The sequence below is a fragment of the Pygocentrus nattereri genome, chromosome 13 (assembly GCF_015220715.1).
Source record: "Pygocentrus nattereri isolate fPygNat1 chromosome 13, fPygNat1.pri, whole genome shotgun sequence".
Classification (NCBI taxonomy): Eukaryota; Metazoa; Chordata; class Actinopteri; order Characiformes; family Serrasalmidae; genus Pygocentrus; species Pygocentrus nattereri.
This window is the reverse complement of record NC_051223.1, coordinates 34,891,721-34,903,779: the sequence shown is the minus strand read 5'-3', so window position 1 is coordinate 34,903,779 and position 12,059 is coordinate 34,891,721. Positions and strand designations below refer to the sequence as shown.

Genomic DNA, 12,059 nt, shown 5'->3' with positions numbered 1-12,059 from the left:
TGTAAGCACTGAAACACTGAAACTGCAGACTGTACTCACTCTGTTGATAAAGAGAGAGAGCAAGGGAACTGGGCTCACAGCCTGCTTTTGGGCTATGAGCTGGGAGAGACGTTCCACAGTCAGGGGGTCCGGAGGTGTCCAGAAAGCAGAGTGGTGGCTGGGACAGTCAGAAGGGAGTGACAAGAGGCTACAAGGGTCTCGCTTGAGCACTTTAATCAGAGTGCTGTCAGACAGCTTGTCGTCAGCTGCAATGCGTTCCTGAGCGTCACTGAGCTGCCTGTCCAGATTCTGTACACAGTGAGAGGAGAATAGAACACCTCAGTCACACAACAACAACAACAACAACAACAACACACATTTTCTAACATGAAAGACCACAGCTTGTTGCTGTGATACTGGTACATCAAACAAAAGCGCTTTTTATTCAGAGCTTAAACATACAAAATGAAGGTATCTACTCTGTTTATATCAATACTGACCGTTAGGATAGGACTGATGACCATCCTGCACATGTCCTTCTCCCATTGCTCTCGGTCCTGCCGAGAAGACAATTGTGCTGCCCCGTGTTGAGCACCAGCTGGTGAAGAACAAAAATTTCATGCAAATGTGCTTAGCTGTACCTTTCCTTCCAAATCCAATCTTACATAAGACTTTTATTTATTATAGCATATAAAAAAGAAAAAAAATGACTTGAAATTTAAATAAAAATGTTGAACTAGCACAGTAACCCTTGTCTCTTCTGGAGGTCTCTCATTTGCCATCTACCACTGCTGTCATTTATTAAAACTAGGCATCTGGGTGAAGACTATCACAGTATAATGAGCAGGGAGGACAAGGTGCTTATGCAGCACTTTATGGGCAAAAGTACTGGGACACCGACACATTACACCTACGGGAGCTTTTATGATCTCCCATTCTAAATCTAGAAGCTCTAATATAGAGTTAGTTCCCCTTTGCAGCTGTAACACCTTCTGTAAGGCTTTATACAGGATTTTCGAGTATGTCTTTTTTCCCCATTCATTCAGAAGAGCAGTTGTGAGGTCAGACACTGATGTTGGACAAGAGCTCCTGGCTTGCAATCTCTGTTCTAGTTCATCCCAAAGGTGTTTGATGGGGTTGAGGTCAGGACTCTGAGAGGGCCAGTCAGGTTCTTTGACATCAATCTCACCCAGTCATGCCTTTATGGACCTTGCTGTGTGCACTGGGGCTCATTCATGCAGGAACAGAAAGGTTCTTTCCTACAAGACTCTCTTCCCACAAAGCTGGAAGGATAGAATTGTCCAAAATGTCTTGGTCTGCTGAAGCATTAAGATTTCCCTTCACTGGAACTAAGGGGCCTCAGCCAACCCCTGAAAAACAACCCCATAGCATCTTCCCTCCTCCACCAAACTTTACAGTCAGCACAATGCAGTCAGGCAGGTAACGTTCTCCTCACTCAGACTGCCAGACAAAGAAACATGATTCATCACTCCACAGCACACGTTCCCACTGCTCCAGTCCAGTGGCGGCGTGCTTTACACAACTTGATCTGACAAGCTGCTTTGATTTTGGGAGTTATTCTGTTAGAGGCCAGCTCAACACATTTATCAACTATTTAAAAAATGTATTTATCTGAGCCACACCAATCTGTGCAGCGTGTAATCAGAGTTCTGTAGAATAAAACAATTTTAACATGAAATATTGAACATTAAATCAAATCTTGACTCCAGAATAAAAAAAATTGTATTGAATCTGAAAATATATGTTTTATTATACCCTTTATAGGGCTGCATTCATGTTGGTATGACACTGGACAATTTCTGGAATATTCATATGAATTTCTACACTGTGAACATTTATCAAATGTACTATGTCATGTACCATATCATTTTCACTGTGATAAACCTGATAAAATGATGGCAGTATCATGTTATGTGCAGCTATATGATATGAATATGGTCACATACCTGTAGAGAGATGAGTAAACGCATTGAGGATCAGATGAACAGCGATGGCTGTGTCATCCCAGTTCAGATTCAGTGTCTTCCCAAGAGCCTCCATGTCCTTCTCAAGGTGATGCCACAGAAACTCATAGATGTTGTGTACAGTGGGCTGGATCATTGCACTAATACCCTACAATGTAATCCAGACACAATGTATTTTGGATGCTTGCTGTTCAAAAGCCTCACTGCCACAAACAGATTTGAATTCTTGCATATAAATCAGATGCTTCTGCACTCATGTGATTATCAAAGATTCGGCTAATAATCACAGTGATATGGATGCAGCAGGTCATTGCTGTGTATCATGCCATTTCATACTGAATCAAACAAGCTCCATGTACCTCAGGATTGAATGCAGATCCCTGCAGCATGGCCAGATGTAGGCAGAGGCGCAGCACACTGGACTGGACCATGGTCAGATCTCTGTTTGGGGCTTCAGATCTGTGAGAAGCCTGCCCCAGAACGTGGCCTCTTCGGGTCTGATCAGACACATTGTGAACCGGAGTGAAACCAGCCACTGGGTTGTGGTGCTGACCGCCTATTTGCACTCCACATGTGTCACACTTTGCCAAAGCTGTTGGTTTCCCGCACTTATTGGAAGAAGAAAAAAAACAGAACTCTCTTTTTTATTTTGTTCACACCATTTGTGAAAGATAGCTGAGCTTTACATTATGCATTTACATTTCATTATCATAGTATTTTTGGCCCTCTCCTATCATTTTGGAGATTTTGGAGGAGGTTTTGCAAAGACAGCAATGATATTTAGCTGTTTCATACACGTTTCAGATGAAATAAAATCCAAATGGATGAAAAATGATATGTAATCAGTGATGAATTGCAACTCACCTCTCCAACCATGCATGGATGACCATTTCTACATACTGCAAAACAAAGGGAGGAGGTTGATAAATAAAGTAAAAAGTCACTGGGAACAGCATTATAAGTCAACTAGAATTAACAAAAACTTGAGCCTTCAAGCTTTTCAGATTACATCTCAGTTTTCCAGACTTACAGTACATCTTCAGTTTTTTTTCGTTAAGCCATTTATGGACAATGCTGGTGTTGTCGTCTGGCATGGTGGGCAGAAAGGCCTCCTGAAGAAACGCACGGAAAACCGCTAAGCCAATACAATGCTTAAAAAATGCTTGAGCTATATTTATTATTAATGACTAATCGAGAGGAAAGCGCTTCGTGTCAGAAGTTGGCGTGATTGCATTCAATCACTAGATTCAACAAAATCAAGAACTGAATAAGCACTGAAATTTTTTAAGTGATTTTGTTCTTTAGTTAATGCTATAAAACCAATCTTCATTCAGCACTACCAAACTCTCTCTTACCGCCATAGTCTGTGGTCTCGAGGCAATGAGATGGAGCGGGTGCAGTAATCTGCTTCCACTGTGGAACACAGCGTTGGCATGAACCACTAGCTCCAATAGACGGCGCCTCTCAGCAGATTGACCTGCACTGATGTACAGCTGAGAAACCAGACCTTCAGCATGCCTGGATAAGAGGCTGGTGCAGAGTTCTCTGAGATGCCCGGCCGTGTTCTCCCTGACAAAGTCTTTCAGGATCTCCAGCTCCTGTCAGGTAATATAGAAAAAAAAACATTTTGATCAATTCCATTACGCATTTGTATATTGGTCTGGACTGTATAGGTCAAGTGTGTCCAATCATATCTGCAGCAGGCCCAGTGTGGCTGCAGGTGTTCATTCAGCAGGTGAAGGAGCATACCTGATCAGCTGTTTGGATACTGATTTAACCTGGTTTAACAAGTAGAGTCATGTGAGCTTGTTTGGAAGGAAAACCTGCAGCCACACTGGCCCTTTGCTGATAAGATTAGAAACTCCTTGTTAAAACTATCTATACATTTTGTTTAATGTCTTTCATAATTGTTTTGCATCAATGCATGATAACCACTAGAATTTTCTATAATTACTATTATAAGCAGTACTATTGGTTTTATTATAATTGCTATTGTTCTTGTTGTTCAGTGGTACTAGGAATATTGAGGTCAAGCAAGTGTATTAACCCTTAGAAGTTGTCATTTTTGCTGGCAGTAAATTTGTGATTTGATGTATGTAAAAATGTGATTGTATTTGAATTATTTCTCACTTAAATCTGTCTAAAGTGCAGATGCTAAATGTTCAATACTCATATAGCAGTATCACTGCTACTACTTCTACACTAGCACCATTTAACTGCTTACTGCATTGGAGATTTTCACCTGAGCTCTAGGATGCAAGGCAGAGTCAAGTGACAACAGGCGGCAGGTGACTCGTCTAAACAAGGCCAGAGCCAAGAGAACCCTCGCAGAACTGGAGCTGACCACGTCCTAGAGAAAAAACACAGACCCACACTTTTACACGTCTACCTGAAAACATTCTACTGCCATTACAAATGTTATTCTTAATGAAAATAAAGTAATAATAATCATTTTAAACAAATGGGGTCGAAAAACGTTTGAACGTTTGGCTTAATATTTGGAATTAAACATGAAATTGAATGTCATCATTTGGGGTTTTTCTCATATCAGTTACAGAACTGTGACATTTGGTGCTTCACTGCACTACAGCAACTAATTCAAGAACTACCTCTTTTATTCACTAATAAATTGATGGAATATGCATATATTTACATATGTTTTTGTCTAGTGTCCATCACACAGCTGTAGTTAAAAAGTCCTGACCTGCAGGTTGGTTTTGAGCTCATCTGTGCTGGACTCCAGTAATGCCTGACCCACTCCATTTCTCAGGAGCTGATACAACTGACCACAGCACAGGAAGCGATCCACCTCTGCAGGAATCAGCCTCTTCAGATATGAGAAACATAACAGTAACACAAGTTATTCAGGTGCATTTAGCCTTAGACATCGCAGCCATAACTGACAGTAACAGAAGCAAGATGGAATTTCATTTAATTTTAATTATGGTTACCTTATTATTATTATATTATAATTTCATTATAAGTTATCATTGTGTTTACAGTGTTTTGCAAAAAGAAAACTTTTAACATTTTCTTTGTTTACATTTATGTCATTTGGCTGACGCTCTTATCCAGAGCAACTTACAGTTTGATCATTTTACACAAGTAGGCGAAGGCGGTGTTGGGAGTCTTGCCCAAGGACTCTTATTGGTATAGTGTAGGGTGTTTACCCAGGTGGGGATTGAACCCCAGTCTACAGCGTAGAAGGCAGAGGTGTTACCCACTACACTAACCAACCTATAAGTCAAATATAAATACCAGAACAGACCCAAACCTGCCAATACAGAATCAAACTTGAAAGTAAAGCAAACATCCTCTCCACAAAATGCACTTCAATATGACATTTTTCTGAAAATTCTATTGTACAATTTTGAGTTTAACATATTGGAAAAAATTAAGCGTAAAATGTGCCCTCACTTTTGCACAGGCTACAGTTTGTGTTCCATCTTTCCCCTCAGTTTGTTAAATCCACTTAGAAAATCAACAAAACTTGGCATTTGACAGGGGTGCCAAACTGTAAAGCTACTCATATAACTCACTGACAGCTTGGTCTGGATGGGACTGCTCTTACCTGAAGTCGCAAGAGCTCAGCTGGGAAGACCCACTCATAGGGGGCGCTGTTCATCAAGGTCTGCACACAGTCAATGCCAGCCTGCCTGTTCAGCGCTCTCAGCAAGTACACCCTGTACCAGTCGTTCCCACCGTACTCACACACTGCTTTCACCTGCTCTAACAGCTTCTGTTCCCACACGGCACATTCACCTGAGGGGTCCACACACAACACAGCTACAGATGACACCTTAACGCTTCAACAACATCACAACTCATAAAATTAAGAGATAAGATAATCCTTTATTAGTCCCACAGCAGGGAAATTCCCAACAGCGGGGAAATTAAATAGGCAAAAGTATGAATATAGTAGATGAAAAGGCAGATAAACACTAAAACACTAAAATCATCTTCTGAATGTAATAAAAAGAAAATAAAACACAGCATAATTCATAAAAATAGAGGTGCAGTGAAATTTTGGTGGCCAAAAAAAATGTCCAGGTTTTTATTTAACAAAAGAGGTTTTGGGGGTTGCACAATTTTTACTTCTATTTTATTTTACTTATTTTAAGCTATCATTGCCACATGAAAAAGAAGAAGATTGTTCCTGATGTCATTAGGGAATTTATGGAACAGTGCAAAAGACAGAGTGTGTGCTGAATTTGGGTTCAGGTTGCAGTCAAGAGTTTTCTTTTCTGTGCATCATTGACAGTAATAGAGCAAGCCATGACAAGATCCACACCCATGAGCTATTCTAAGGCTAATCTGATATGAATATACAGTACTGTGCAAAAGGACTTTGACTTCTAAGGATATTGTTTAAAACTTTTTAGCTGAGCACTATGCTTTTGTATATAATATAATACCATATATAACACCATATAATATAGCATTAGAATAATGTCAAACAACCATTAACGCAGCGGAAAAGTAACAAGAAGTTCTTGTTTTCATAAAAGTAGTTGGAATCCTGTGAGCCTTCCTGATTTTTCCTGGATGCCTCCAGCCATCAAATAGATTTGTTAAATTCCATTGTCAGCACATCTTAATGAATTTAACAAAGGACCGAATAACCAAACCAGGTATTGGATACTACTGGCCTTCATCAAGTAGTGGTTTAGAAATGATTAATTAAACAGAAGGATATACATAAAATACTTAATATGTATTGTTGTGTTTATTCTAATATTAGAATAAATACATTCCATGCATTATTTTCCTCTTATTCTCCAAAGTACTGTATATCTGTAAACATGACCACTGTACCATCCACACTTGCACCATCATCGTATATAATCCATCCACAAACTGGTTTCTGGAGCTGTTATGAACCAAAACCTCACCGCTCTTTTGGCCGACAGCTCTGGGCAGTATTCGGGCAGCAGTGTCCAGACTGATCCTGAGACGTGCCATGGAGAGCAGGAACTCTGCCGGCTGTCGCTCTCTGGACGGGGTCTGTTTGCGGACCAGTCGACTGAGAAAGTTAATGTCTTCCTGCTGATGCCGCAACTCTCCGGACTCCAGAGCTCTGCCCAGGCTCGGACAGAGCAGAGAATCCTGACCGAACACCAAGTACAGGGTCACTTCTACAGACAGCCATTCATAGTACATTATTACTGTAAAATAATGAAATAAAGCAATGAAATAAATGTATTTATTTATTTATTTATTATTTTTTGTAAGAAGTTCAGTTCAGAGAGTCCCACTGTCAAGATTGGCCCCTCCCAGTCCTGTCCATGTGTTTGTGTTGTGTTTTGGTCTAGTCCATGTGCTTTTTGTTTTGATCCCAGTCCGGCCCCTTGTTTGGTTACTCCGCTCCTGATTGTTCCCACCTGTGTTTTCCACCTGTGTCTTGTGATCCCTCGTTTGCCCTCTTGTATGTAACCCCTGTGTTTTCCTTAGTCTAGTGCTGGTCTCTGTTTTGTTGTTTGGATGTATGTTTGATGTTAGATTATTTGGATTTCTGTGTTCTTTGTCATGTCTGTCCCTCCTGCTCTTTGTATTGGCTACCTGACTCTGGACTGTCTTGACCCTGATTTTGGATTTGCCCATAATAACTCGTTTGTCTCTGCACATGCGTCCGCCTCAACATCGCTCCACATCACACCCACTATGCACATACCACAAATTAAATGATTTTACTGCAGCCAAGTCAAAATAACCGGCAGCCAAAGTCATCAGATTCATCAAACTAAGACATGGTCATTTTAAACAGCCATCAAAAAACTGCCAAGACATCTGTTCAGAGAGTTGCACTATGCATATCACTGCTGTCAGAGCAAAACCTTGTATCTTCAACATGATCATTTTACAGGAGAAGGAAAAAAACCTACTTTACTTTTAATGCAAGTCAATGGAACCAGACGTTTTGGGCCATTTCTTTTAATCCATTCATCATGAAATTTGCACACAATGTAAAGGGCAAAAGCCATTTTCAAATGATGTCAAAAAGTTAAAAAAATTACCAAAGTGGAAATGCAAGGTTTTGCTCTGACAGCAGCGATATACTAAAATCTAAGAGATTTCATTGTTTAAAGTAATTGGCACCTTGTGTATGTGTATGTAAATCATGTGCATTATGCAGTGGTGTAATTTCTAAAATACAATACTAGTTCCAGGCTTGGTAACACAGTTATTATACATTAACGGGCTCGGGGCAAAAACTTGACTGGGTCAGGTTTACAGTTGTTGAGGAACTGTGTTTGAACATCTGAGATTAGTTGTATACATTAGTTTGAATTTCAGAACTGTAGAAATAACAAATTTTAATAAAATGAAGAATCAAGAAATGTCACTGATCTAGTGTGGTTACTAGGTATAAGAAGAAGTGAAGACAGCAAAGGAAAAGAAGCATTTGCCTGGAAACAGTTGGCGAAGAGTCGGTAAAGCTCTGTCCTGTCCTCATCGTCCAGGAGCTTGTCCTCCAGGTTCTCTAAGTATGTCTGAATATGGCCCATTACCTGGTCAAAACTGAAGACATGACGTCAGGCCTATGATACTAGAATACAAGGTTTATTCCGACACTGTGAAAATATTACTTATGAAATTAAAAGCATAGCAGCAACATTACAGACTCATCCTTTTACTTCTAGTCTAGGTTTATCATGTGTGTGTGTGTGTGTGTGTGTGTGTGTGTGTTACCTATATTGCAGTAAGAGTTTGGGCAGCACAGACCGAACCACAGGGCTCTGATCAACACATTCCAGGAAAGGAGTGAGCTCTCTGGTTTTATATACGTCCCCTGTTGGACACGTAACACACAAACACATATGCACACATTTACACGGAATTAAAAAAAATAAAACACCTGCAAATTGCATCAATATGTGGAACAACCACATGGCTGACTGGTTATATATAGCCCTGGATTTAGTGTGTTGTTACCAGAACCCTAAATATATGAAATGATTTCTATCAGACACGTTGCATTAAAAATATGAGAGCATAAAGTCAGTGCCTTTAACACAATATCATTTTGTTAAAATAGAGACCAGATTTAATTTGAGATGGATAAAGTACAGAGAAATTACACTGAAATTATGTGTACTACATCAAAATCTTACTCAAATTAACAGTAGAGATATGGAACCAAAATATACTTAAAAGTAACTTAAAGACATAGAAACATTTAAACACACTTGAGTATATAAAGGTAAAACTTTTAAGTTAAAAGTGTGGAAAGCAGTGACTAACAGGCAAGACAGAGCTGAATTAGCATCGTAGGCAGTTTCCTTTGGAGATGTAGTTATGAATGTGGTTATATCTTTAAAAAATCCATTAAAATGTGCAGAAAAAAGTGATTAGCAAGAGAAAATACAACAAGAAAAAAGTCAAAATTCTCAGGTTTAGTAAGTTTTTTTTTCTTTTTAGAGATATAATTGAGTCAACATTAAAAAACAACAACACTGACGTAAAGTATAAATATTCTAAAATACTATTTATAATTTATTATTATTATTGTTATTATTATTATTATAACAATATAATTACAAGTACATTACAAGCAATGATAAGTACAATTACTGTACAAATACTGTATAGCCCTAAAGTAATTAATTACAATTTTATTACTTTCAGCACGTACAACATGTTAGACGAAGGCTGGAAGTAAACTCAGGAAAGCAGATCTCCAGGAGGAGGGTTGGTGACCACTGCTATAATGGTGCACCATTAATAACCATCACTTGATTTCACAGCCTACCCTGTGCTGAGATGAGCAGAGAGAAGAGCAGCTCCACCATGTCTTCCTCAGGGCGCTGTCCTTCAGAGAGACAGAAACGAGAGACCACCTCCAGGAAGAAGGAGTTACAGCATCTCCTCACGTTTCTGTGCTCATTTAGAGCAAATCTGAAACACATGCATATTCCCTACCTGAGCCACAGGCTACAGCACAGTCAAGCACCCAGCACAAGCACTATAAGCACAAGCATAACACCTCCTGCTGTAAATGAGTGTTGTAGCAGAATAATAATTTAGCAATCATAATTTGTAGTATTACTATTGGTACGACTGGTACTGTTCCAGTACTATTATTACTGTTATAATTTAGACATTTTAACACAGTTAAATAACACAGGGACACTAGTTAAAAAAAAACAGAGTGACGGCTCCCTCCATAAACTCACTCTATGGTTGAAGAGACAGTGGGCTGGTAGTTGGGAGGCAGGTTTGTCCTGCATTTGGGGCAGTACTTTGTTTCCTGTGCTTGCAGACAACTCTTCACACAGGACAGACAGAAGACATGCTCACACTGCAGGACGCAAGGCTCAGACATGTCCAGCAGACACACTGGGCACTTTATACCGAAGCTGAATAAAAGAACAAAATCATTAAAATAGTTTAAAGAATCATAATGAGAGCACTCTTGGTCATGAATAAAAAGATGCAACCTATGGTTTTCTGGTCAAGCGGAAGTCTCAATGTCACTCTTAATGAGAATTTCCTCTGAAAACTGTTTACTTCACTTAATTTAGACCATCTTTTTCCCCAATGAGTCTAAAACTTGCTACCTAAGTTTTGCACTGGAGCTACAAAGCTAGTGTAGCTAATAAGTAATGAAAGCTGATAACTACGTTTAAAAGAGGCTGATTTGTACAAACTGCATGCCTATATCATCACACACTTGGCACAAACTGTGTTGAGTTGTTAAAGGGAAATTCCACAGATTTTTCAAAATGTTAACATAATTCTGTAGTTGAAATGTAATCAAAGTCATTCAGAGAGGTTTGATGTAAAATGGCGCATTGTGGAGAAACAGCCTGAGTCAGATTGTTTTGCAGAGGTTGTGATAGGAACCAAACTGTTACAACGTGGGCAACACAAACGATCCACTTCCAATTACTAATCAGAACAACCAGGGAACGTTTTACATGCAATGCTGATAGAATGTAATGAATGATGATGAAGGTAAAATCATGTCATGTCTGAATCAACACGTCACGGTGGGCTCCTCCCACTACTCCATGTGGTTTTTCTGTTTACTTTTTGATCGTCCACGTGCATTTGTTTTTCTGTCTAGTCCGGCCCCTTGTTTCGTGACTCCGCCCCTGATTGTTTCCACCTGCCCCTCATCATCCCTGTTGTATTTCAGCCCTGTGTTTGCCCCTTGTCTTGGCTGGTCTTTGTTGTTTGATGATTGATGTATGTTGTTTTTCTTCCTGTAGTTTGTGTACCTGTTTATTTACATTATATCTGTCCCTCCTGTTCTACGTATTGTTCACTTGAACCTGGACTGTCTCGACCACGACCCTGGATTTGCCCTTAATAAAAATCGCTTATCTCCGCATATGCGTCCACCACCTCCTCGCTCAACAAGTTTTCTTTGAGGACTATTTTGCATGTATCTCTTCGCAGAACTTTAAAATACAAGTTTAGGTTTAAGCCTAAAAACTAGAAATCTCAAAACTGTCATAAAACAATATCTCAGGCATCAAAAAAATTGTATCTACATTCCATAAAAAAAACTTTATATGCGGGAGCTTTTAAAGACATTAAGTGCTTTGGATGTCTAGTTCTTATCAAGTCATGTCAGCACTTTTTACAACAGGTGTTGTGACAAAGCAGCTTTACAGAAAAATCTGGGTCCAGCTCAAAACAGGAACCCACCCTCCTCTGGTTGACATTGGATAGCAAACAACCATCTGACCATCAGTATAAGATACGGAAAAACAGAAAAGCAAGGGAAGTAATGACCAGAGAAGGATGGGTTTCCCTTTTGAGTCTTGGTTCCTCTCAAGGTTCCTTGCTCTTAGGGAGTTTTTACTTGCCACTGTCGCCATTAGTGACGCTCATGGGGGCTCGGATACGGATTTTTCTGTAAAGCTGCTTTGTTACAACACCTGTTGTAAAAAGCACTGACTGATGATGTCTGTGATAAAGTCTGTGTATCTGTGAATGCAGCAGTATCATCAGGATGGTCAATGGGTCATCACCACTGTGAACAATTCTCCAGAAGGGAGCATTTTACATCAAACCACTCTGAATGACGGTGTTTATATCTTAACCATTTGATTATGTGGAAATTTGGTAGATTGGAGGAATTTACCT

At 39.6% G+C, this 12,059-nt stretch overlaps 1 protein-coding gene across 2 annotated transcripts in view; it reads right to left on the bottom strand.

The window, feature by feature from the left end:
• Positions 1-12,059, bottom strand: part of rnf213b (ring finger protein 213b) — a 63,994-nt gene that overhangs the window by 17,688 nt on the left and 34,247 nt on the right. For both annotated transcript variants that reach the window (XM_017717880.2, XM_017717881.2), the window contains 15 exons: positions 10,139-10,321; positions 9,715-9,860; positions 8,655-8,754; positions 8,372-8,483; positions 6,857-7,070; positions 5,536-5,726; positions 4,669-4,791; positions 4,207-4,314; positions 3,320-3,562; positions 2,995-3,076; positions 2,829-2,863; positions 2,324-2,572; positions 1,947-2,112; positions 480-577; positions 40-288 (listed from right to left, as the gene is read on the bottom strand). In XM_017717880.2, the coding sequence (XP_017573369.2) occupies positions 40-288; positions 480-577; positions 1,947-2,112; positions 2,324-2,572; positions 2,829-2,863; positions 2,995-3,076; positions 3,320-3,562; positions 4,207-4,314; positions 4,669-4,791; positions 5,536-5,726; positions 6,857-7,070; positions 8,372-8,483; positions 8,655-8,754; positions 9,715-9,860; positions 10,139-10,321 (2,299 nt within the window). The remainder of the gene's footprint in view (positions 1-39; positions 289-479; positions 578-1,946; positions 2,113-2,323; positions 2,573-2,828; positions 2,864-2,994; positions 3,077-3,319; positions 3,563-4,206; positions 4,315-4,668; positions 4,792-5,535; positions 5,727-6,856; positions 7,071-8,371; positions 8,484-8,654; positions 8,755-9,714; positions 9,861-10,138; positions 10,322-12,059) is intronic.